General features: G+C 50.5%; 1 protein-coding gene across 3 annotated transcripts in view; it reads right to left on the reverse strand.

Moving 5' to 3' along the window:
- LOC140400100 (vascular endothelial growth factor A-like) overlaps window positions 1-27,262 on the reverse strand; it is a 93,426-nt gene that overhangs the window by 24,779 nt on the left and 41,385 nt on the right. For 2 of the 3 annotated variants that reach the window (XM_072489578.1, XM_072489577.1), the window contains exon 2: window positions 17,647-17,689. The exons of the other annotated variant lie outside the window; for it this stretch is intronic. In XM_072489578.1, coding sequence (XP_072345679.1) covers window positions 17,647-17,689 — 43 coding nt within the window. The remainder of the gene's footprint in view (window positions 1-17,646; window positions 17,690-27,262) is intronic. 3 annotated transcript variants of the gene reach the window in all.

Raw genomic sequence — 27,262 nt, forward strand, 5'->3', positions numbered from 1 at the left:
CTGTAACTCACTCCCGGGTATCTGTTATTCTATATATAAACCCCCCCGAACCCCTCGATTAGATTCCAGTCTGTAACTCACTCCCGGGTATCTGTTACTTTATATATAAACCACCCCGAACACCTCGATTAGATTCCAGTCTGTAACTCACTCCCGGGTATCTGTTATTCTATATATAAACCACCCCGAACCCCTCGATTAGATTCCAGTCTGCAACTCACTCCCGGGTATCTGTTATTCTATATATAATCCACCCCGAACCCCTCGATTAGATTCCACTCTGTAACTCACTCCCAGGTATCTGTTATTCTATATATAAACCACCCTGAACACCTCGATTAGATTCCAGTCTGTAACTCACTCCCGGGTATCTGTTATTCTATATATAAACCACCCCGAACCCCTCGATTAGATTCCAGTCTGTAACTCACTCCCGGGTATCTGTTATTCTATATATAAACCATCCCGAACCCCTCGATTAGATTCCAGTCTGTAACTCACTCCCGGGTATCTCTAATTCTATATATAAACCACCCCGAACCCCTCGATTAGATTCCAGTCTGTAACTCACTCCCGGGTATCTGTTATTCTATATATAAACCACCCCGAGCTCCTCGATTAGATTCCAGTCTGTAACTCACTCCCGGGTGTCTGTTATTCTATATATAAACCACCCCGAACCCCTCGATTAGATTCCAGTCTGTAACTCACTCCCAGGTATCTGTTATTCTATATATAAACCACCCTGAACACCTCGATTAGATTCCAGTCTGTAACTCACTCCCGGGTATCTGTTATTCTATATATAAACCACCCTGAACTCCTCGATTAGATTTCAGTCTGTAACTCACTCCCAGGTATCTGTTATTCTATATATAAACCCCCCTGAACACCTCGATTCGATTCCAGTCTGTAACTCACTCCCGGGTATCTGTTATTCTATATATAAACCACCCCGAACCCCTCGATTAGATTCCAGTCTGTAACTCACTCCCGGGTATCTGTTATTCTATATATAAACCCCCCCGAACCCCTCGATTAGATTCCAGTCTGTAACTCACTCCCGGGTATCTGTTACTCTATATATAAACCACCCCGAACCCCTCGATTAGATTCCAGTCTGTAACTCACTCCCGGGTATCTGTTACTCTATATATAAACCACCCCGAACCCCTCGATTAGATTCCAGTCGGTAACTCACTCCCGGGTATCTGTTATTCTATATATAAACCCCCCCGAACCCCTCGATTAGATTCCAGTCTGTAACTCACTCCCGGGTATCTGTTACTTTATATATAAACCACCCCGAACACCTCGATTAGATTCCAGTCTGTAACTCACTCCCGGGTATCTGTTATTCTATATATAAACCACCCCGAACCCCTCGATTAGATTCCAGTCTGTAACTCACTCCCGGGTATCTGTTATTCTATATATAAACCCCCCCGAACCCCTCGATTAGATTCCAGTCTGTAACTCACTCCCGGGTATCTGTTACTCTATATATAAACCACCCCGAACCCCTCGATTAGATTCCAGTCTGTAACTCACTCCCGGGTATCTGTTACTCTATATATAAACCACCCCGAACCCCTCGATTAGATTCCAGTCTGTAACTCACTCCCGGGTATCTGTTATTCTATATATAAACCCCCCCGAACCCCTCGATTAGATTCCAGTCTGTAACTCACTCCCGGGTATCTGTTACTTTATATATAAACCACCCCGAACCCCTCGATTAGATTCCAGTCTGTAATTCACTCCCGGGTATCTGTTACTCTATATATAAACCACCGCGAACCCCTCGATTAGATTCCAGTCTGTAACTCACTCCCGGGTATCTGTTATTCTAGAAATAAAGCCCCCGAACCTCTCGATTAGATTCCAGTCTGTAACTCACTCCCGGGTATCTGTTATTCCATATATAAACCACCCCGAACACCTCGATTAGATTCCAGTCTGTAACTCACTCCCGGGTATCTGTTATTCTATATATAAACCAAGGAGAACCCCTCGGTTAGATTCCAGTCTGTAACTCACTCCCGGGAATCTGTTATTCCATATATAAACCAATCCGAACCCCTCGATTAGATTCCAGTCTGTCACTCACTCCCGGGTATCTGTTATTCTATATATAAACCACCCCGAACCCCTCGATTAGATTCCAGTCTGTAACTCACTCCCGGGTCTCTGTTATTCTATATATAAACCACCCCGAACCCCTCGATTAGATTCCAGTCTGTAACACACTCCCGGGTATCTGTTATTCTATATATATACCACCCCGAACCCCTCGATTAGATTCCAGTCTGTAACTCACTCCCGGGTATCTGTTATTCTATATATAAACCACCCCGAACCCCTCGATTAGATTCCAGTCTGTAACTCACTCCCGGGTATCTGTTATTCTATATATATACCACCCCGAACACCTCGATTAGATTCCAGTCTGTAACTCACTCCCGGGTATCTGTTATTCTATATATAAACGATCCCGAACACCTCGATTAGATTCCAGTCTGTAACTCACTCCCGGGTATCTGTTATTCTATATATAAACCACCCCGAACACCTCGATTAGATTCCAGTCTGTAACTCACTCCCGGGTATCTGTTACTCTATATATAAACCACCCTGAACCCCTCGATTAGATTCCAGTCTGTAACTTTCTCCCGGGTATCTGTTATTCTATATATAAACCACCCTGACCACCTCGATTAGTTTCCAGTCTGTAACTCACTCCCGATATCTGTTATTCTATATATAAACTACCCCGAACCCCTCGATTAGATTCCAGTCTGTAACTCACTCCCGGGTATCTGTTATTCTATACATAAACCACCCCGAACCCCTCGATTAGATTCCAGTCTGTAACTCACTCCCGGGTATCTGTTATTCTATATATAAACTACCCTGAACCCCTCGATTAGATTCCAGTCTGTAACTCACTCCCGGGTATCTGTTATTCTATATATAAACCACCCCGAACCCCTCGATTAGATTTCAGTCTGTAACTCATTCCCGGGTATCTGTTATTCTATATATAAACCACACCGAACCCCTCGATTAGATTCCAGTCTGTAACTCACTCCCGGGTATCTGTTATTCTATATATAAACCTCCCCGAACCCCTCGATTAGATTCCAGTCTGTAACTTGCTCCCAGGTATCTGTTATTCTATAGAAAACCTCCCCGAACACCTCGATTAGATTCCAGTCTGTAACTCACTCCCGGGTATCTGTTATTCTATATATAAACCACCCCGAACCCCTCGATTAGATTCCAGTCTGTAACTCACTCCCGGGTATCTGTTATTCTATATATAAACCACCCCGAACCCCTCGATTAGATTCCAGTCTGTAACTCACTCCCGGGTATCTGTTATTCTATATAGAAAGCACCCCGAACCCCTCGATTAGATTCCAGTCTGTAACTCACTCCCGGGTATCTGTTATTCTATATAGAAAGCACCCCGAACCCCTCGATTAGATTCCAGTCTGTAACTCACTCCCGGGTATCTGTTATTCTATATATAAACCACCCCGAACCCCTCGATTAGATTCCAGTCTGTAACTCACTCCCGGGTATCTGTTATTCTATATATAAACCTCCCCGAACCCCTCGATTAGATTCCAGTCTGTAACTTGCTCCCAGGTATCTGTTATTCTATAGAAAACCTCCCCGAACACCTCGATTAGATTCCAGTCTGTAACTCACTCCCGGGTATCTGTTATTCTATATATAAACCACCCCGAACCCCTCGATTAGATTCCAGTCTGTAACTCACTCCCGGGTATCTGTTATTCTATATATAAACCACCCCGAACCCCTCGATTAGATTCCAGTCTGTAACTCACTCCCGGGTATCTGTTATTCTATATAGAAAGCACCCCGAACCCCTCGATTAGATTCCAGTCTGTAACTCACTCCCGGGTATCTGTTATTCTATATAGAAAGCACCCCGAACCCCTCGATTAGATTCCAGTCTGTAACTCACTCCCGGGTATCTGTTATTCTATATATAAACCACCCCGAACCCCTCGATTAGATTCCAGTCTGTAACTCACTCCCGGGTATCTGTTATTCTATATAGAAAGCACCCCGAACCCCTCGATTAGATTCCAGTCTGTAACACACTCCCGGGTATCTGTTATTCTATATATTATCCACCCGGAACCCCGCGATTATATTCCAGTCTGTAACTCACTCCCGGGTATCTGTTATTCTATATATAAACCACCCTGAACCCCTCGATTAGATTCCAGTCTGTAACTCACTCCCGGGTATCTGTTATTCTATATTTCAACCACCCCGATCCCCTCGATTAGATTCCAGTCTGTAACTCACTCCCGGGCATCTGTTATTCTATATATAAACCACCCTGAACACCTCGATTAGATTCCAGTCTGTAACTCACTCCCGGGTATCTGTTATTCTATATATAAACCACCCGGAACCCCTCGGTTAGATTCCAGTCCGTAACTCACTCCCGGGAATCTGTGATTCTATATATAAACCACCCCGAACCCCTCGATTAGATTCCAGTCTGTAACTCACTCCCGGGTAACTGTTACTCTATATATAAACCACCCCGAACCCCTCGATTAGATTCCAGTCTGTAACTCACTCCCGGGTATCTGTTATTCTATATATAAACCACCCGGAACCCCTCGATTAGATTCCAGTCTGTAACTCACTCCCGGGTATCTGTTATTCTATATATAAACCACCCCGAACCCCTCGATTAGATTCCAGTCTGTAGCTCACTCCCGGGTATCTGTTATTCTATATAGAAAGCACCCCGAACCCCTCGATTAGATTCCAGTCTGTAACACACTCCCGGGTATCTGTTATTCTATATATAAACCACCCGGAACCCCGCGATTATATTCCAGTCTGTAACTCACTCCCGGGTATCTGTTATTCTATATATAAACCACCCCGAACCCCTCGATTAGATTCCAGTCTGTAACTCACTCCCGGGTATCTGTTATTATATATATAAACCACCCCGAACCCCTCGATTCGATTCCAGTCTGTAACTCACTCCCGGGTATCTGTTATTCTATATATAAACCATCCCGAACCCCTCGATTAGATTCCAGTCTGTAACTCACTCCCGGGTATCTGTTATTCTGTATATAAACCACCCCGAACCCCTCGATTAGATTCCAGTCTGTAACTCACTCCCGGGTATCTGTTATTCTATATATAAACCACCCCGAACCCCTCGATTAGATTCCAGTCTGTAACTCACTCCCGGGTTTCTGTTATTCTATATATAAACCACCCCGAACCCTTGATTAGATTCCAGTCTGTAACTCACTCCCGGGTATCTGTTACTCTATATATAAACCAACCCGAACCGTCGATTAGATTCCAGTCTGTAACTCACTCCCGGGTATCTGTTATTCTATATATAAACCACACCGAACCCCTCGATTAGATTCCAGTCTGTAACTCACTCCCGGGTATCGGTTATTTTATATATAAACCACCCCGAACCCCTCGATTAGATTCCAGTCTGTAACTCACTCCCGGGTATCTGTTATTCTATATATAAACCACCCCGAACCCCTCGATTAGATTTCAGTCTGTAACTCACTCCCGGGTATCTGTTATTCTATATATAAACCACCCCGAACCCCTCGATTAGATTCCAGTCTGTAACTCACTCCCGGGTATCTGTTATTCTATATATAAACCACCCCGAACCCCTCGATTAGATTCCAGTCTGTAACTCACTCCCGGGTATCTGTTATTCTACATATAAACCACCCCGATCCCCTCGATTAGATTCCAGTCTGTAACTCACTCCCGGGTATCTGTTATTATATATATAAACCACCCCGAACCTCTCGATTAGATTCCAGTCTGTAACTCACTCCCGGGTATCTGTTATTCTATATATAAACCACCCGGAACCACTCGATTAGATTCCAGTCTGTAACTCACTCCCGGGTATCTGTTATTTTATATATAAACCACCCCGAACCCCTCGATTAGATTCCAGTCTGTTGTTCACTCCCGGGTATCTGTTATTCTATATATAAACCACCCCGAACCCCTCGATTAGATTCCAGTCTGTAACTCACTCCCGGGTATCTGTTATTCTATATATAAACCACCCCGAACCCCTCGATTCGATTCCAGTCTGTAACTCACTCCCGGGTATCTGTTATTCTATATATAAACCACCCCGAACCCCTCGATTAGATTCCAGTCTGTAGTTCACTGCCGGTTAGTGTTTTTTATACATAAACATTTAAAATCCCCCGGGAGGTACTCTGGGCAATCAACTTGTGGTGTGCAGTTTGGCAGTAATCTGGGTCTACATCAGGGCTGTGTGTAACATGATGTCAACTCACTTCCTTTGATTGTCTTTGATGCAGTGCTTTGCTTCTCACAACAATCTGCCTCACAGCTGTATGAACAGTTCATCTCCAAGCCAAAATGTTTTGGCCATGTGTGCCAGCTTAGGAAAAGTGATATCCTCCATCCAAAGCATGCAGCAATCCGAGAGAAACTCCAACTTACACGGTGCTCATGGACTGGTGCAGAATCTAACAACGTAGTGGGAGATTTACTCTGTATCTAACCCCGTGCTGTACCAGTCCTGGGAGTGTTTGATGGGGACAGTGTAGAGGGAGCTTTGCTCTGTATCTAACCCCATGCTGTAACTGTCCTGGGAGTGTTTGATGGGGACAGTGTAGAGGGAGCTTTACTCTGTATCTAACCCCGTGCTGTCCCTGTCCTGGGAGTGTTTGATGGGGTACAATGTAGAGGGAGCTTTACTCTGTATCTCACCCCGTGCTGTACCTGTCATGGGAGTGTTTGATGGGGACAGTGTAGAGGGAGCTTTACTCTGTATCTAACCCCGTGCTGTCCCTGTCCTGGGAGTGTTTGATGGGGACAGTGTAGAGGGAGCTTTGCTCTGTATCTAACCCCATGCTGTAACTGTCCTGGGAGTGTTTGATGGGGACAGTGTAGAGGGAGCTTTACTCTGTATCTAACCCCGTGCTGTCCCTGTCCTGGGAGTGTTTGATGGGGACAGTGTAGAGGGAGCTTTGCTCTGTATCTAACCCCATGCTGTAACTGTCCTGGGAGTGTTTGATGGGGACAGTGTAGAGGGAGCTTTACTCTGTATCTAACCCCGTGCTGTCCCTGTCCTGGGAGTGTTTGATGGGGTACAATGTAGAGGGAGCTTTACTCTGTATCTAACCCCGTGCTGTCCCTGTCCTGGGAGTGTTTGATGGGGGACAGTGTAGAGGGAGCTTTACTCTGTATCTAACCCCGTGCTGTACCAGTCCTGGGAGTGTTTGATGGGGACAGTCTAGAGGGAGCTTTACTCTGTATCTAACCCCGTGCTGTCCCTGTCCTGGGAGTGTTTGATGGGGGACAGTGTAGAGGGAGCTTTACTCTGTATCTAACTCCGTGCTGTACCTGTCCTGGGAGTGTTTAATAGGGACAGTGCACAGGGAGCTTTACTCTGTATCTAACCCTGTGCTGTTCCTGTCCTGGGAGTGTTTGGTGGGGACAGTGTAGAGGGAGCGTTACTCTGTATCTAACCCCGTGCTGTACCTGTCCTGGGGGTGCTGTATGGGGACAGTGTAGAGGGAGCTTTACTCTGTATCTAACTCCGTCCTGTACCTGTCCTGGGAGTGTTTGATGGGGACAGTGTTGAGGGAGCTTTACTCTGTATCTAACCCCGTGCTGTACCTGTCCTGGGAGAATTTGATGGGGACAGTGTAGAGGGAGCGTTACTCTGTATCTAACCCTGTGCTGTACCTGTCCTGGGGGTGCTGGATGGAGACAGTATAGAGGGATCTTTACTCTGTATCTAACCCTGTGCTGTACCTGTCCTGGGAGTTGTTGATGGGGACAGTGTAGCGGGAGCTTTACTCTGTACCTAACCCTGTGCTGTACCTGTCCTGGGAGTGTTTGATGGGGACAGTGTAGAGGGAGCTTTACTCTGTATCTAACCCCGTGCTGTACCTGTCCTGGGAGTGTTTGATGGGGACAGTGTAGAGGGAGCTTTACTCTGTATCTAACCCCGTGCTGTACCTGTCCTGGGAGTGTTTGATGGGGACAGTTTAGAGGGAGCGTTACTCTGTATCTAACCCTGTGCTGTACCTGTCCTGGGAGTGTTTGATGGGGACAGTGTAGAGGGAGCTTTACTCTATATCTAACCCTGTGCTGTCCCTGTCCTGGGAGTTGTTGATGGGGACAGTGTAGAGGGAGCTTTACTCTGTATCTAACCCTGTGCTGTACCTGTCCTGGGAGTGTTTAATGGGGACAGTGTAGAGGGAGCTTTACTCTGTATCTAACCCCGTGCTGTCCCTGTCCTGGGAGTGTTTGATGGGGACAGTGTAGAGGGAGCTTTACTCTATATCTAACCCTGTGCTGTCCCTGTCCTGGGAGTGTTTGGTGGGGACAGTGTAGAGGGAGCGTTACTCTGTATCTAACCCCGTGCTGTACCTGTCCTGGGGGTGCTGGATGGGGACAGTGTAGAGGGAGCTTTACTCTGTATCTAACTCCGTCCTGTACCTGTCCTGGGAGTGTTTGATGGGGACAGTGTTGAGGGAGCTTTACTCTGTATCTAACCCCGTGCTGTACCTGTCCTGGGAGAGTTTGATGGGGACAGTGTAGAGGGAGCTTTACTCTGTATCTAACCCCGTGCTGTACCTGTCCTGGGAGTGTTTGATGGGGACAGTGTAGAGGGAGCGTTACTCTGTATCTAACCCTGTGCTGTACCTGTCCTGGGGGTGCTGGATGGAGACAGTATAGAGGGATCTTTACTCTGTATCTAACCCTGTGCTGTACCTGTCCTGGGAGTTGTTGATGGGGACAGTGTAGCGGGAGCTTTACTCTGTAGCTAACCCTGTGCTGTAACTGTCCTGTGAGTGTTTGATGGGGACAGTCTAGAGGGAGCTTTACTCTGTATCTAACCCCGTGCTGTCCCTGTCCTGGGAGTGTTTGATGGGGGACAGTGTAGAGGGAGCTTTACTCTGTATCTAACTCCGTGCTGTACCTGTCCTGGGAGTGTTTAATAGGTACAGTGCACAGGGAGCTTTACTCTGTATCTAACCCTGTGCTGTTCCTGTCCTGGGAGTGTTTGGTGGGGACAGTGTAGAGGGAGCGTTACTCTGTATCTAACCCTGTGCTGTACCTGTCCTGGGGGTGCTGTATGGGGACAGTGTAGAGGGAGCTTTACTCTGTATCTAACTCCGTCCTGTACCTGTCCTGGGAGTGTTTGATGGGGACAGTGTTGAGGGAGCTTTACTCTGTATCTAACCCCGTGCTGTACCTGTCCTGGGAGAATTTGATGGGGACAGTGTAGAGGGAGCGTTACTCTGTATCTAACCCTGTGCTGTACCTGTCCTGGGGGTGCTGGATGGAGACAGTATAGAGGGATCTTTACTCTGTATCTAACCCTGTGCTGTACCTGTCCTGGGAGTTGTTGATGGGGACAGTGTAGCGGGAGCTTTACTCTGTACCTAACCCTGTGCTGTACCTGTCCTGGGAGTGTTTGATGGGGACAGTGTAGAGGGAGCTTTACTCTGTATCTAACCCCGTGCTGTACCTGTCCTGGGAGTGTTTGATGAGGACAGTGTAGAGGGAGCTTTACTCTGTATCTAACCCCGTGCTGTACCTGTCCTGGGAGTGTTTGATGGGGACAGTTTAGAGGGAGCGTTACTCTGTATCTAACCCTGTGCTGTACCTGTCCTGGGAGTGTTTGATGGGGACAGTGTAGAGGGAGCTTTACTCTATATCTAACCCTGTGCTGTCCCTGTCCTGGGAGTTGTTGATGGGGACAGTGTAGAGGGAGCTTTACTCTGTATCTAACCCTGTGCTGTACCTGTCCTGGGAGTGTTTAATGGGGACAGTGTAGAGGGAGCTTTACTCTGTATCTAACCCCGTGCTGTCCCTGTCCTGGGAGTGTTTGATGGGGACAGTGTAGAGGGAGCTTTACTCTATATCTAACCCTGTGCTGTCCCTGTCCTGGGAGTGTTTGGTGGGGACAGTGTAGAGGGAGCGTTACTCTGTATCTAACCCCGTGCTGTACCTGTCCTGGGGGTGCTGGATGGGGACAGTGTAGAGGGAGCTTTACTCTGTATCTAACTCCGTCCTGTACCTGTCCTGGGAGTGTTTGATGGGGACAGTGTTGAGGGAGCTTTACTCTGTATCTAACCCCGTGCTGTACCTGTCCTGGGAGAGTTTGATGGGGACAGTGTAGAGGGAGCTTTACTCTGTATCTAACCCCGTGCTGTACCTGTCCTGGGAGAGTTTGATGGGGACAGTGTAGAGGGAGCGTTACTCTGTATCTAACCCTGTGCTGTACCTGTCCTGGGGGTGCTGGATGGAGACAGTATAGAGGGATCTTTACTCTGTATCTAACCCTGTGCTGTACCTGTCCTGGGAGTTGTTGATGGGGACAGTGTAGCGGGAGCTTTACTCTGTAGCTAACCCTGTGCTGTAACTGTCCTGTGAGTGTTTGATGGGGACAGTGTAGAGGGAGCTTTACTCTGTATCTAACCCCGTGCTGTACCTGTCCTGGGAGTGTTTGATGGGGACAGTGTAGAGGGAGCTTTACTCTGTATCTAACCCTGTGCTGTACCTGTCCTGGGAGTGTTTAATGGGGACAGTGTAGAGGGAGTTTTACTCTGTATCTAACCCCGTGCTGTCCCTGTCCTGGGAGTGTTTGATGGGGACAGTGTAGAGGGAGCTTTACTCTATATCTAACCCTGTGCTGTCCCTGTCCTGGGAGTGTTTGGTGGGGACAGTGTAGAGGGAGCGTTACTCTGTATCTAACCCCGTGCTGTACCTGTCCTGGGGGTGCTGGATGGGGACAGTGTAGAGGGAGCTTTACTCTGTATCTAACTCCGTCCTGTACCTGTCCTGGGAGTGTTTGATGGGGACAGTGTTGAGGGAGCTTTACTCTGTATCTAACCCCGTGCTGTACCTGTCCTGGGAGAGTTTGATGGGGACAGTGTAGAGGGAGCTTTACTCTGTATCTAACCCCGTGCTGTACCTGTCCTGGGAGTGTTTGATGGGGACAGTGTAGAGGGAGCGTTACTCTGTATCTAACCCTGTGCTGTACCTGTCCTGGGGGTGCTGGATGGAGACAGTATAGAGGGATCTTTACTCTGTATCTAACCATGTGCTGTACCTGTCCTGGGAGTTGTTGATGGGGACAGTGTAGCGGGAGCTTTACTCTGTAGCTAACCCTGTGCTGTAACTGTCCTGTGAGTGTTTGATGGGGACAGTGTAGAGGGAGCTTTACTCTGTATCTAACCCCGTGCTGTACCTGTCCTGGGAGTGTTTGATGGGGACAGTGTAGAGGGAGCTTTACTCTGTATCTAACCCCGTGCTGTACCTGTCCTGGGAGTGTTTGATGTGGACAGTGTAGAGGGAGCTTTACTCTGTATCTAACCCCGTGCTGTACCTGTCCTGGGAGTGTTTGATGGGGACAGTGTAGAGGGAGCTTTACTCTGTATCTAACCCTGTTCTGTACCTGTCCTGGGAGTGTTTGATGGGGGACAGTGCAGAGGGAGCTTTACTCTGTATCTAACCCCGTGCTGTACCTGTGCTGGGAGTGTTTGATGGGGACAGTGTAGAGGGAGCTTTACTCTGTATCTAACCCCGTGCTGTCCCTGTCCTGTGAGTGTTTGACGGGGCAGTTTCGAGGGAGCTTTACTCTGTATCTAACCCCGTGCTGTACCTGTCCTGGGAGTGTTTGATGGGGGACAGTGCAGAGGGAGCTTTACTCTGTATCTAACCCCGTGCTGTACCTGTCCTGGGAGTGTTTGATGGGGACAGTGTAGAGGGAGCTTTACTCTGTATCTAACCCCGTGCTGTACCTGTCCTGGGAGTGTTTGATGGGGACAGTGTAGAGGGAGCTTTACTCTGTATCTAACCCCGTGCTGTCCCTGTCCTGGGAGTGTTTGATGAGTTGGGATGAGTGTGCAGTGTTGAAGCGGTGAGATAGTGGATAACATTGACTCTTCATTGGTGACTTTACCAGCCTTGGCGTGGTAGCACGCTCCTGCTACCCCATTCCATCCACTGCCTGATGTAGGTCAGCAGTGGGTGCACGATGCCAAGGTAAGCAGAAGAATTGTACTTTGCATCAACATGAGCTCATGTTGCATTCCAATTCCTGAACACATCAGTTATTTGACACCCAGTCTCAGCTAAACAGAGATGGGAGAGGGAGAAAGAAAAATAGAGAATTCACAAGATGTCAGCGAGATTCTGTCCTTTCTACTGGCCCTTATCACTCCCCCTCCCTGCCAATACTTTGCCTTTCTCCCCATCTCTCTCTCTCCCTCCATCTGCTTCGCTCTCTCTCCCTCCCTCCGCCCATGTCTCCCTCCCTCCCCTGCATGTCTCTCTCTCCCTCTGCCTGTCTCTCGCTCTCCCCATCCTTCCCTCTGCCCTTTCTTGCTCTCTCGCTCTCTCCCCCGCCCGCTAGCCACCTCTGACTCTATCCCTTTCTCTGTGCTGTCTCTCATACCCCTTTCGCCCCCATCTCTCTCTCTCTCTCCCCCCGACTCTTCCCGCCCGCTCCCTTCCCTTTCACTCACCCCCCCCCCCCCCCCCCCCCCGTCTCTCTCTGTCCGTCTCTTCCCTCTCTCTCTCCCTGACTCTTCCCTCTCTTTCACCCCCCCCCCCCCCCCCCCCCCGGTCTCTCTCTGTCCGTCTCTTCCCTCGCTCTCTTCGTCCCATCTCTCTCTCTCTTCCCTTCTCTCTCTCTCCCTGTCTCTATCCAACCTTTCCTCCTCTCTTTCTCTTCCTCCTCTCTCCCTCCCTCTCTCCCCCCCCATCATTCTTTTTATTCGTTCAGGGGACATGGGCAGCGAAGGCTGGGCCCACACTCCCTAATTGCCCCTTGAGGGGGAAGTTAAGAGCCAACCACATTGCTCTGGGTCTGGAGTCACACGTAGGCCAGACCGGGGAAGGACGGCAGATTCCCTCCCCTAAAGGACATTAGTGAACCAGATGTGTTTTTACAACAATGGTTTCATGGTCAGAATTAGACTTTTAATTCCAGATTTTTATTGAATTCAAATTTCATCATCTGCAGTGACGGGGTTTGAACCCAAGACCCCAGAGCTTTACTCTGGGTCTCTGCTTTTTCGTCCAGTGACAATACCACTACGCCATTGCCTACCCGCTCTCTTTCCCCTCTCTTCCCTCTCTCTCCCCGTCTGTTTTCCCCCTCTCTCTCGCTGCCTGACCTTCCCTCGCTTTCTCGCCCCACATCTTCCCTCTCTCTCTTTCCCTCATCACTTCTCTCTCTCTCCCTCTTTCACTCTCTCTCCCCCCGTCTCTTCCCCCTCTCTCTCTCTCCTCTCTCTCTCTCTCTCTCTCTCTGCCCTATCTATTCCCCCCTCCCTCTCTCTCTCTCTCTCTCTCTGTCCTATCTATTCCCCCCTCCCTCTCTCTCCCCACATCTTCTCTCTCTTTCCTTCGTCATTTCTCTCTCTCTCACTCTCTCCCCCCCGTCTGTTTGCCCTGTCTCACTCTCTCTCTGCCTGACCTTCCGTCTCTCTCTCCCCGTCTGTTTTCCCCCTCTCTCTCTCTGCCTGACCTTCCCTCGCTCTCTCTCCCCACTTCTTCCCTCTCTCTCTTTCCCTTGTCACTTCTCTCTCTCTCCCTCTTTCACTCTCTCTCCCCCCATCTCTTGCCCCTCTCTCTCTCTCCTCATCTGTCCTCCCTCTCTCTCTCTGCCCTATCTATTCCCCCCCCTCTCTCTCTCCCAACATCTTCTCTCTCTTTCCTTCGTCATTTCTCTCTCTCTCTTTCGCTCTCTCTCCCTGTCTGTTCTCCCTGTCTCACTCTCTCTCTGCCTGACCTTCCGTCTCTCTCTCTCCCCGTCTGTTTTCCCCCTCTCTCTCTCTGCCTGACCTTCCCTCGCTCTCTCTCCCCACATCTTACCTCTCTCTCTCTTTCCCTCGTCACTTTCCTCTCTCTCTCTCCCTCCCCATCTCTTCCCTCTCTCTGCCTGACCTTCCCCCCTCTCTCTCTCCCCACATCTTCCCTCTCTCTTTCTTTCCTTCGTCACTTCTCTCTCTCTCCCTCTTTCCCTCTCTCTCACTCTCTTTCTCCCCATCTCTTCCCTCTCTCTCTCTCCCCCCGCATCTTCCCCCTCTCTCTCTCTCTCCTCATCTCTCCTCTCTCTCTCTCTCTCTCTCCCCCGTCTCTCCCTCTCTCTCTCCTCGCTCGCTCTGCCCCACCTCTTCCTCTCTCTCTCTCTCTCTCCCTGCCTCTTCCCTCTCTCTCCCTCTCTGTTTCTCTCTGTGGCTCTCTCTCTCTGCCCCATCTCTCTCTCTCTGGCCTGTTTATTTCCCCTCTCCTGACCCGTGTCAGCATACCCTCCCTCCCTTTCTATTGGACTCTGTCAGAATATATTCCACTCAGGACTGTTTGATCTTTCTTGCCCCAGAGTTGCTGTGTGGGTATTGCTGTGTTATGCTTCTTCATGTAGCTGTTTCCTTGACGTACACTCTGACAAAGGAAGGTTCAGACTCGGAGATAGGTTTAACACATTTATTGAACAGTTAACAATTCTCCTACTTGAGTTCGACTCTCCTGCTAATCTTCCTGTAGTAACTCAGTCTAACTAACCAGTCTGCTCTAAGCCATGCGGTGGGTGTGATGCTTCCTGCTCTGCCCCTGTCTCTCTGAGTGTCGCCTATGGAAAGGGCAAAGAGCATGTGTGCCCTGTCCTTTTATATGGGTCGCCCCCTTGTGGCAGTGTCACCTCTGGGTGTGTCTTGACTGCCCATTGGTCGTGTCCGATCTTACTGACCTATTGGTTGACTGTGTGTCACGTCTCTGGTGCTCCCTCTAGTGTTTACTTAGTCTTAGTGCATTTACATTAACCCCTTGTGTATTTACAGTATCCTAGTGTATCTACATTAACCCCTTGTGCATCGACAGTGATGCATATCACCACAGGTGTGTGACACGGTGAAAAACCTCGACAGAGGCTGTGACGCGTTACGGTACTAAGTGGCAAATTCTCAGCAGCCGGGCTTGATGTAGGAATAGGAGCGGGAACAGAATCCAGAACGACAAAGACCACCACCCTGAGATTTCTGTTCACCGCCCCCAACTCAAAAATAGCCAGGTCTGACTGACAGCAGTGTGGAGGGAGCTTTACTCTATATCTAACCCTGTGCTGTCCCTGTCCTGGGAGTGTTTGATGGGGACAGTGTCGAGGGAGCTTTACTCTGTATCTAACCCTGTGCTGTCCCTGTCCTGGGAGTGTTTGATGGGGACAGTGTAGAGGGAGCTTTACTCTGTATCTAACCCCGTGCTGTACCTGTCCTGGGAGTGTTTGATGGGGGCAGTGTAGAGGGAGCTTTACTCTGTATCTAACCCCGTGCTGTACCTGTCCTGGGAGTGTTTGATGGGGACAGTGTAGAGGGAGCTTTACTCTATATCTAACCCCGTGCTGTACCTGTGCTGGGAGTGTTTGATGGGGACAGTGCAGAGGGAGCTTTACTCTATATCTAACCCCGCGCTGTACCTGTCCTGGGAGTGTTTGATGGGGACAGTGCAGAGGGAGCTTTACTCTGTATCTAACCCCGCGCTGTACCTGTCCTGGGACTGTTTGATGGGGACAGTGTAGAGGGAGCTTTACTCTGTATCTAACTCCGTGCTGCACCTGTCCTGGGAGTGTTTGATGGGGACAGTGTAGAGGGAGCTTTGCTCTGTATCTAACCCCGTGCTGTACCTGTCCTGGGACTGTTTGATGGGGACAGTGTAGAGGGAGCTTTACTCTGTATCTAACCCCGTGCTGCACCTGTCCTGGGAGTGTTTGATGGGGACAGTGTAGAGGGAGCTTTGCTCTGTATCTAACCCCGTGCTGCACCTGTCCTGGGAGTGTTTGATGGGGACAGTGTAGGGGGAGCTTTACTCTGTATCTAACCCCGTGCTGTACCTGTCCTGGGAGTGTTTGATGGGGACAGTGTAGAGGGAGCTTTACTCTGTATCTAACCCCGTGCTGTACCTGTCCTGGGAGTGTTTGATGGGGACAGTGGAGAGGGAGCTATACTCTGTATCTAACACCGTGCTGTACCTGTCCTGGGAGTGTTTGATGGGGACAGTGTAGAGGGAGCTTTACTCTGTATCTAACCCCGTGCTGTACCTGTCCTGGGAGTGTTTGATGGGAACAGTGTAGAGGGAGCTTTACTCTGTATCTAACCCCGTGCTGTACCTGTCCTGGGAGTGTTTGATGGGGACAGTGGAGAGGGAGCTATACTCTGTATCTAACACCGTGCTGTACCTGTCCTGGGAGTGTTTGATGGGGACAGTGTAGAGGAAGCTTGACTCTGTATCTAACCCTAATCCCTGTCCTGGGAGTGTTTGATGGGGATAGTGTAGAGGGAGCTTTACTCTGTATCTAAGCCCGTGCTGTACCTGTGCTGGGAGTGTTTGATGGGGACAGTGTAGAGGGAGCTTTACTCTGTATCTAACCCCGTGCTGTACCTGTCCTGGGAGTGTTTGATGGGGACAGTGTAGAGGGAGCTTTACTCTGTATCTAACCCCATGCTGTGCCTGTCCTGGGAGTGTTTGATGGGGGACAGTGTAGAGGGAGCTTCACTCTGTATCTAACCCCGTGCTGTACCTGTCCTGGGAGTGTTTGATGGGGACAGTGTAGAGGGAGCTTTACTCTGTATCTAACCCCGTGCTGTACCTGTCCAGGGAGTGTTTGATGGGGACAGTGTAGAGGGAGCTTTACTCTGTATCTAACCCTGTGCTGTACCTGTGCTGGGAGTGTTTGATGGGGACAGTGTAGAGGGAGCTTTACTCTGTATCTAACCCCGTGGTGTACCTGTCCTGGGAGTGTTTGATGGGGATAGTGCAGAGGGAGCTTTACTCTGTATCTAACCCCGTGCTGTACCTGTGCTGGGAGTGTTTGATGGGGACAGTGTAGAGGGAGCTTTACTCTGTATCTAACCCCGTGCTGTACCTGTCCTGGGAGTGTTTGATGGGGACAGTGTAGAGGGAGCTTTACTCTGTATCTAACCCCATGCTGTGCCTGTCCTGGGAGTGTTTGATGGGGGACAGTGTAGAGGGAGCTTCACTCTGTATCTAACCCCGTGCTGTACCTGTCCTGGGAGTGTTTAATGGGGACAGTGTAGAGGGAGCTTTACTCTGTATCTAACCCAGTGCTGTACCTGTCCGGGGAGAGTTTGATGGGGACAGTGTAGAGGGAGCTTTACTCTGTATCTAACCCCGTGCTGTACCTGTCCTGGGAGTGTTTGATGGGGACAGTGTAGAGGGAGCTTTACTCTGTATCTAACCCCGTGCTGTACCTGTCCTGGGAGTGTTTGATGGGGACAGTGTAGAGGGAGCTTTACTCTGTATCTAACCCCGTGCTGTACCTATCCTGGGAGTGTTTGATGGGGACAGTGTAGAGGGAGCTTTACTCTGTATCTAACCCCGTGCTGTACCTGTCCTGGGAGTGTTTGATGGGGACAGTGTAGAGGGAGCTTTACTCTGTATCTAACCCCATGCTGTACCTGCCCTGGGAGTGTTTGATGGGGACAGTGTCGAGGGAGCTTTACTCTGTATCTAACCCCGTGCTGTACCTGTCCTGTGATGTAAAATCGAAGCAGATTAGAAGTGTACCTGGCTTTGACAGCTGCCGGCCCTCCTGGGGGTAACGTGGTGGCTGGAAAGACGGAAGAATTCGATTAAAAAATTGGTATTGGAGCTTTGACAAATTGTTGAGTAAATCAAGAACCTCCAACACTGCGAGAACGCGGCTGAGGGAGAATTCGCCAAATCTGATCCCGAAGGCGTGACTCCCTTCCCCACGGACCCCCCTTCACCCATCAGCCCACCCACTGCCCGGAACGGGCAAGCCCCCACTCACTACTGAGGGAGTGCTGCACTGTCAGAGGGTCAGTACTGAGGGAGTGCTGCACTGTCAGAGGGTCAGTACTGAGGGAGCGCTGCACTGTCAGAGGGTCAGTACTGAGGGAATGCCGCACTGTCAGAGGGTCAGTGCTGAGGGAGTGCCGCACTGTCAGAGGGTCAGTACTGAGGGAGTGCCGCACTGTCAGAGTGTCAGTACTGAGGGAGTGCTGCACTGTCAGAGGGTCAGTACTGAGGGAGTGCTGCACTGTCAGAGGGTCAGTACTGAGGGAGTGCCGCACTGTCAGAGGGTCAGTACTGAGGGAGTGCCGCACTGTCAGAGGGTCAGTACTGAGGGAGTGCTGCACTGTCAGAGGGTCAGTACTGAGGGAGTGCCGCACTGTCAGAGGGTCAGTACTGAGTGAGTGCTGCACTGTCAGAGGGTCAGTACTGAGGGAGTGCCACACTGTCAGAGGCTCAGTACTGAGGGAGTGCTACACTGTCAGAGGGTCAGTACTGAGGGAGTGCTGCACTGTCAGAGGGTCAGTACTGAGGGAGCGCCACCCTGTGGGAGTTGCTGTCTTTTAGGATGTGACATGACATGGAACAAGGCCTGTCTGCCCTCTCGGGTAGGTATAAAGGATCGGGGTGGGGGGGGGGGGGTCGCTGTGTCCTGGGACCAATATTTATCCTTCAGCCGTCATCACTCAACAATGACAGACAGGCTGGGCACCTCTCACGTTCCTGTTTATGGGATCCTGCTGTGCGTATCTCAGCCTCTGCAACCTTGCCCCAGCGAAAATGTCTGAATGTTCTCTTGGTTGCACAGTGATCAGTTATGGGGGTTTGGTTGAGATCCGAGGCTCTCCGTATTCCCTCCCCCCCACCCTCCCCCGTTCATCCTCTGCACCGACGGCCGTGTCGCAGCTGCGGTTCTGCCACCTGCCAGCAGGTGGTGATATTGGGCCACGGGCCCCACTCTTTCCATCTCCCGGCAACCCATGTTGCCTTAAAAGGGTAACGGCACTGGGGCCCACCCCCCCCCCCCCCCCCAGCCCTTGGTGAGGTTGTCTTACCTGTACGCACACAGGTGTGTCATCACCAACAAACACATCAGAGCTTCAGAGCGTGCGAGAGAATGAGAACGTGAGGGAGAGAACGAGAACGCGAAGGAGAGAACGAGACAGTGAGAGAATGGTAGAGAGAGAGAGCGTGAGAGAGAGAGCGCGAGAGAATGAGCGTGAGAGATCGCTTGAGAGAATAAGCGAGAGAGAGAGTGAGAGGGAGCACGAGAGAATGTGTGAGAGAATGAGAGAGAGGGAGAAAGAATGAGAGAGACAGAGAGTAGGAGAGAATGGGCGAGAGAGTTCGAGAGAATGGTTCAGCTCAGTGGGCCAGACAGCTGGTCTGTGATGCAGAACAAGGCAAGCAGCCCGGGTTCAAATCCCCCGTACCACCCGAGAATTCTGAATTCTCCCTCCGTGTACCCGAACAGGCGCCGGAATGTGGCGACTAGGGGCTTTTCACAGTAACTTCGTCGCAGTGTTAATGTCAGCCGACTTGTGACAATGAAGATCATTTGTTATTTATTTATTTATTTAGAATGAGCGAGAGAGAGAGAGAGAAGAGACAGAGTGAGAATGAGAGAGAGCGCGAGAGAATGAGCGAGATAGCGTGAGGGAATGAGAGAGAGAGAGCAGGAGAGAATGAGAGAGAGAGAGAGCAGGAGAGAATGAGAGAGAGGGAGAATGAGAGAGAGCGAGAGAATGAGGGAGTTCGAGAGAATGAGCGAGAGAGAGCGCGAGAGAATGAGAGAGGGAGTTCGAGAGAATGAGCGAGAGAGAGCGCGAGAGAATGAGAGAGAGCGCGAGAGAATGAGAGAGAGCGCAAGAGAATGAGAGGGAGAGAGAGAGAGAGAGAGAATGAGAGAGAGCGTGAGAGGATGAACGAAAGAGAGCACGAGAGAATGAGCGACAGAGAGTACGAGAGAATGAGAGCGCGAGAGAGAATAAGAGCACGTGAGAGGAGAGAGAGTAAGAGAGAATGAGAGAGAGAGAGAGAATGAGAGAGAGTGAGAAAGAATGAGAGAGAGCGAGAGAAAATGAGAGAACGCGAGAGAATGAAAGAGAACGCGAGAGAATGAGAGAGAGACTCCCAGGACAGGTACAGGACGGGGTTAGATACAGAGTAAAGCTCCCTCTACACTGTCCCCATCAAACACTCCCAGGACAGGTACAGCACGGGGTTAGACACTGAGTAAAGCTCCCTCGACACTGTCCCCATCAAACACTCCCAGGACAGGTAGAGCACGGGGTTAGATAGAGAATAAAGCTCCCTCTACACTGTCCCCATCAAACACTCCCAGGACAGGTACAGCACGGGGTTAGATACTGAGTAAAGCTCCCTCGACACTGTCCCCATCAAACACTCCCAGGACAGGTACAGCATGGGGTTAGATACACAGTAAAGCACCCTCGACACTGTCCCCATCAAACACTCCAAGGACAGGTAGAGCACGGGGTTAGATAGAGAGTAAAGCTCCCTCTATACTGTCCCCATCAAACACTCCCAGGACAGGTACAGCACGAGGTTAGATACAGTGTAAAGCTCCCTCTACACTGTCCCCATCAAACACTCCCAGGACAGGTACAGCACGGGGTTAGATACAGAGTAAAGCTCCCTCTGCACAGTCCCCATCAAACACTCCCAGGACAGGTACAGCACGGGGTTCGATACAGAGTAAAGCTCCCTCTACACTGTCCCCATCAAACACTCCCAGGACAGGTACAGCACAGGGTTAGATACAGTGTAAAGCTCCCTCTACACTGTCCCCATCAAACACTTCCAGGACAGGTACAGCACGGGGTTAGATACAGTGTAAAGCTCCCTCTACACTGTCCCCAGCAAACACTCCCAGGACAGGTACAGCACGCGGTTAGAGACTGAGTAAAGCTCGCTCTACACTGTCCCCATCAAACACTCCCAGGACTGGTACAGCAAGGGGTTAGATACAGAGTAAAGCTCCCTCTACACTGTCCCCATCAAACACTCCCAGGACAGGTACAGCATGGGGTTAGATACAGAGTAAAGCTCCCTCTACACTGTCCCCATCAAACTCTCCCAGGACAGGTACAGCACGGGGTTAGATACAGAGTAAAGCTCCCTCTGCATTGTCCCCATCAAACACTCCCAGGACAGGTACAGCACGCGGTTAGATACAGAGTAAAGCTCCCTCGACACTGTCCCCATCAAACACTCCCAGGACAGGTACAGCACGGGGTTAGACACAGAGTAAAGATCCCTCTACACTGACCACATCAAACTCTCCCAGGACAGGTACAGCACGGGGTTAGATACAGAGTAAAGCTCCCTCTACACTGTCGCCATCAAACACTCCCAGGGCAGGTACAGCATGGGGTTAGATACAGAGTAAAGCACCCTCTACACTGTCCCCATCAAACACTCCCAGGCCAGGTACAGCACGGGGTTAGATACTGAGTAAAGCTCCCTCTCCACTGTCCCCATCAAACACTCCCAGGACAGGTACAGCAAGGGGTTAGATATAGAGTAAAGCTCCCTCTACACTGTCCCCATCAAACACTCCCAGGACAGGTACAGCAAGGGGTTTGATACAGAGTAAAGCTCCCTCTACACTGTCCCCATCAAACACTCCCAGGACAGGTACAGCACGGGGTTAGATACAGAGTAATGCTCCCTATACACTGTCCCCATCAAACACTCCCAGGACAGGTACAGCACGGGGTTAGATACAGTGTAAAGCTCCCTCTACACTGTCCCCATCAAACACTCCCAGGACAGGTACAGCACGGGGTGAGATACAGAGTAAAGCTCCCTCTGCACAGTCCCCATCAAACACTCCCAGGACAGGTACAGCACGCGGTTAGATACAGAGTAAAGCTCCCTCGACACTGTCCCCATCAAACACTCCCAGGACAGGTACAGCACGGGGTTAGACACAGAGTAAAGATCCCTCTACACTGACCACATCAAACTCTCCCAGGACAGGGACAGCACGGGGTTAGATACAGAGTAAAGCTCCCTCTACACTGTCGCCATCAGACACTCCCAGGGCAGGTACAGCATGGGGTTAGATACAGAGTAAAGCACCCTCTACACTGTCCCCATCAAACACTCCCAGGCCAGGTACAGCACGGGGTTAGATACTTAGTAAAGCTCCCTCTACACTGTCCCCATCAAACACTCCCAGGACAGGTACAGCAAGGGGTTAGATACAGAGTAAAGCTCCCTCTACACTGTCCCCATCAAACACTCCCAGGACAGGTACAGCATGGGGTTAGATACAGAATAAAGCACCCTCTACACTGTCCCCATCAAACACTCCCAGGCCAGGTACAGCACGGGGTTAGATACAGAGTAAAGCACCCTCTACACTGTCCCCATCAAACACTCCCAGTACAGGGACAGCACGGGGTTAGATACAGAGTAAAGGTCCCTCTACACTGTCCCCATCAAACACTCCCCGGACAGGTACAGCCCGGGGTTAGATACAGAGTAAAGCACCCTCTACACTGTCCCCACCAAACACTCCCAGGACAGGTACAGCACGCGGTTAGATACTGAGTAAAGCTCCCTCTACACTGTCCCCATCAAACACTCCCAGGACAGGTACAGCATGGGGTTTGATACAGAGTAAAGCTCCCTCTACACTGTCCCCATCAAACACTCCCAGGACAGGTACTGTACGGGGTTAGATACTGAGTAAAGCTCCCTCTACACTGTCCGCATCAAACACTCCCAGGACAGGTACAGCATGGGGTTAGATACTGAGTAAAGCTCCCTCTACACTGTCCCCATCAAACACTCCCAGGACAGGTACAGCAAGGGGTTAGATACAGAGTAAAGCTCCCTCTACACTGTCCCGATCAAACACTCCCAGGACAGGTACAGCATGGGGTTAGATACAGAATAAAGCACCCTCTACACTGTCCCCATCAAACACTCCCAGGCCAGGTACAGCACGGGGTTAGATACAGAGTAAAGCACCCTCTACACTGTCCCCATCAAACACTCCCAGTACAGGGACAGCACGGGGTTAGATACAGAGTAAAGGTCCCTCTACACTGTCCCCATCAAACACTCCCCGGACAGGTACAGCCCGGGGTTAGATACAGAGGAAAGCACCCTCTACACTGTCCCCATCAAACACTCCCAGGACAGGTACACCACGCGGTTAGATACTGAGTAAAGCTCCCTCTACACTGTCCCCATCAAACACTCCCAGGACAGGTACAGCATGGGGTTTGATACAGAGTAAAGCTCCCTCTACACTGTCCCCATCAAACACTCCCAGGACAGGTACTGTACGGGGTTAGATACTGAGTAAAGCTCCCTCTACACTGTCCCCATCAAACACTCCCAGGACAGGTACAGCATGGGGTTAGATACAGAATAAAGCACCCTCTACACTGTCCCCATCAAACACTCCCAGGCCAGGTACAGCACGGGGTTAGATACAGAGTAAAGCACCCTCTACACTGTCCCCATCAAACACTCCCAGTACAGGGACAGCACGGGGTTAGATACAGAGTAAAGGTCCCTCTACACTGTCCCCATCAAACACTCCCCGGACAGGTACAGCCCGGGGTTAGATACAGAGTAAAGCACCCTCTACACTGTCCCCATCAAACACTCCCAGGACAGGTACAACACGCGGTTAGATACTGAGTAAAGCTCCCTCTACACTGTCCCCATCAAACACTCCCAGGACAGGTACAGCACGGGGTTAGATACAGTGTAAAGCTCCCTCTTCCATGTCCCCATCAAACACTCCCAGCACAGGTACAGCACGGGGTTAGATACAGTGTAAAGCTCCCTCTACACTGTCCCCATCAAACACTCCCAGGACAGGTACAGCACGGGGTTAGGTACAGTATAAAGCTCCCTCTACACTGTCCCCATCAAACACTCGCAGGACAGGTACAGCACGGGGTTAGATACAGAGTTAAGCTCCCTCTACGCTGTCCCCATCAAACACTCCCAGGACAGGTACAGCACGGGGTTAGATACAGCGGAAAGCTCCCTCTACACTGTCCATATCAAACACTCCCAGGACAGGTACAGCACGGGGTTAGATACAGCGTAAAGCTCCCTCTGCACAGTCCCCATCAAACACTCCCAGGACAGGTACAGCACGTGGTTCGATACAGAGTAAAGCTCCCTCTACACTGTCCCCATCAAACACTCCCAGGACAGGTACAGCACAGGGTTAGATACAGTGTAAAGCTCCCTCTACACTGTCCCCATCAAACACTTCCAGGACAGGTACAGCACGGGGTTAGATACAGTGTAAAGCTCCCTCTACACTGTCCCCAGCAAACACTCCCAGGACAGGTACAGCACGCGGTTAGATACTGAGTAAAGCTCGCTCTACACTGTCCCCATCAAACACTCCCAGGACTGGTACAGCAAGGGGTTAGATACAGAGTAAAGCTCCCTCTACACTGTCCCCTCAAACACTCCCAGGACAGGTACAGCATGGGGTTAGATACTGAGTAAAGCTCCCTCTACACTGTCCCCAACAAACTCTCCCAGGACAGGTACAGCACGGGGTTAGATACAGAGTAAAGCTCCCTCTACACAGTCACCATCAAACACTCCCAGGGCAGGTACAGCAAGGGGTTAGATACAGAGTAAAGCTCCATCTGCATTGTCCCCATCAAACACTCCCAGGACAGGTACAGCACGCGGTTAGATACAGAGTAAAGCTCCCTCTACACCGTCCCCATCAAACACTCCCAGGACAGGTACAGCACGGGGTTAGACACAGAGTAAAGATCCCTCTACACTGACCACATCAAACTCTCCCAGGACAGGTACAGCACGGGGTTAGATACAGAGTAAAGCTCCCTCTACACTGTCGCCATCAAACACTCCCAGGGCAGGTACAGCATGGGGTTAGATACAGAATAAAGCACCCTCTACACTGTCCCCATCAAACACTGCCAGGCCAGGTACAGCACGGGGTTAGATACAGAGTAAAGCTCCCTCGACACTGTCCCCATCAAACACTCCCAGTACAGGTACAGCACGGGGTTAGATACAGTGTAAAGCTCCCTCTACACTGTCCCCATCAAACACTCCCAGTACAGGGACAGCACGGGGTTAGATACAGAGTAAAGGTCCCTCTACACTGTCCCCATCAAACACTCCCCGGACAGGTTGAGCACGGGGTTAGATACAGAGTAAAGCACCCTCTACACTGTCCCCATCAAACACTCCCAGGACAGGTACAGCACGCGGTTAGATACTGAGTAAAGCTCCCTCGACACTGTCCCCATCAAACACTCCCAGCACAGGTACAGCACGGGGTTAGATACAGTGTAAAGCTCCCTCTACACTGTCCCCATCAAACACTCCCAGGACAGGTACAGCACGGGGTTAGATACAGTGTAAAGCTCCCTCTACACTGTCCCCATCAACCACTCCCAGGACAGGTACAGCACGGGGTTAGATAAAGTGTAAAGCTCCCTCTACACTGTCCCCATTAAACACTCACAGGACAGCTACAGCACGGGGTTAGGTACAGTGTAAAGCTCCCTCTACACTGTCCCCATCAAACACTCCCAGGACAGGTACAGCACGGGGTTAGATACAGTGTAAAGCTCCCTCTACACTGTCCCCATCAAACACTCCCAGGACAGGTACAGCACGGGGTTAGATAAAGTGTAAAGCTCCCTCTACACTGTCCCCATCAAACACTCACAGGACAGGTACAGCACGGGGTTAGGTACAGTGTAAAGCTCCCTCTCCACTGTCCCCATCAAACACTCCCAGGACAGGTACAGCACGGGGTTAGATACAGCGTAAAGCTCCCTCTACACTGTCCATATCAAACATTCCCAGGACAGGTACAGCACGGGGTTAGATATAGAGTAAAGCTCCCTCTACACAGTCCCCATCAAACCCTCCCAGGACAGGTACAGCACGGGGTTCGATACAGGGTAAAGCTCCCTCTACACTGTCCCCATCAAACACTCCCAGGACAGGTACAGCACGGGGTTAGATACAGAGTAAAGCTCCCTCTACACTGTCCCCATCAAACACTCCCAGGACAGGTACAGCACGGGGTTAGGTACAGTGTAAAGCTCCCTCTACACTGTCCCCATCAAACACTCCCAGGACAGGTACAGCGCGGGGTTAGATACAGAGTAAAGCTCCCTCTAAACTGTCCCCATCAAACACTCCCAGGACAGGTACAGCACGGGGTTAGATACAGAGTGAAGCTCCCTCTACACCGTCCCCATCAAACACTCCCAGGACAGGTACAGCACGGTGTTAGATACAGAGTAAAGCTCCCTCTACACTGTCCCCATCCAACACTCCCAGGACAGGTACAGCACGGGGTTAGATACAGAGTAAAGCTCCCTCTACACTGTCCCCATCAAACACTCCCAGTACAGGTACAGCACAGGGTTAGATACAGAGAAAAGCTCCCTCCAAACTGTCCCCATCAAACACTACCTGGACAGGTACACCTCGGGGTTAGATACAGAGTAAAGCTCCCTCTACACTGTGCCGATCAAACACTCCCAGGATAGGTACTGCATTGGGTTAGATCTAGAGTAAAGCTCCCTCTACACTGTCCCCATCAAACACTCCCAGGACAGGTACACCACGGGGTTAGATACAGAGTAAAGCTCCCTCTACACTGTCCACATCAAACACTCCCAGGACAGGTACAGCACGGGGTTAGATACAGAGTAAAGGTCCCTCTACACTATCCCCATCAAACACTCCCCGGACAGGTACAGCACGGGGTTAGATACAGAGTAAAGCACCCTCTACACTGTCCCCATCAAACACTCCCAGGACAGGTACAGCACGCGGTTAGATACTGAGTAAAGCTCCCTCTACACTGTCCCCATCAAACACTCCCAGGACAGGTACAGCACGGGGTTAGATACAGTGTAAAGCTCCCTCTTCCATGCCCCCATCAAACACTCCCAGGACAGGTACAGCACGGTGTTAGATACAGTGTAAAGCGCCCTCTACACTGTCCCCATCAAACACTCCCAGGACAGGTACAGCACGGGGTTAGGTACAGTGTAAAGCTCCCTCTACACTGTCCCCATCAAACACTCCCAGGACAGGTACAGCACGGGGTTAGATACAGAGTTAAGCTCCCTCTACGCTGTCCCCATCAAACACTCCCAGGACAGGTACAGCACGGGGTTAGATACAGCGTAAAGGTCCCTCTACACTGTCCATATCAAACACTCCCAGGACAGGTACAGCACGGGGTTAGATACAGAGTAAAGCTCCCTCTGCACAGTCCCCATCAAACACTCCCAGGACAGGTACAGCCCGGCTTCGATACAGAGTAAAGCTCCCTCTACACTGTCCCCAG

Source organism: Scyliorhinus torazame, chromosome 24 (assembly GCF_047496885.1).
Source record: "Scyliorhinus torazame isolate Kashiwa2021f chromosome 24, sScyTor2.1, whole genome shotgun sequence".
Taxonomy (NCBI): Eukaryota; Metazoa; Chordata; class Chondrichthyes; order Carcharhiniformes; family Scyliorhinidae; genus Scyliorhinus; species Scyliorhinus torazame.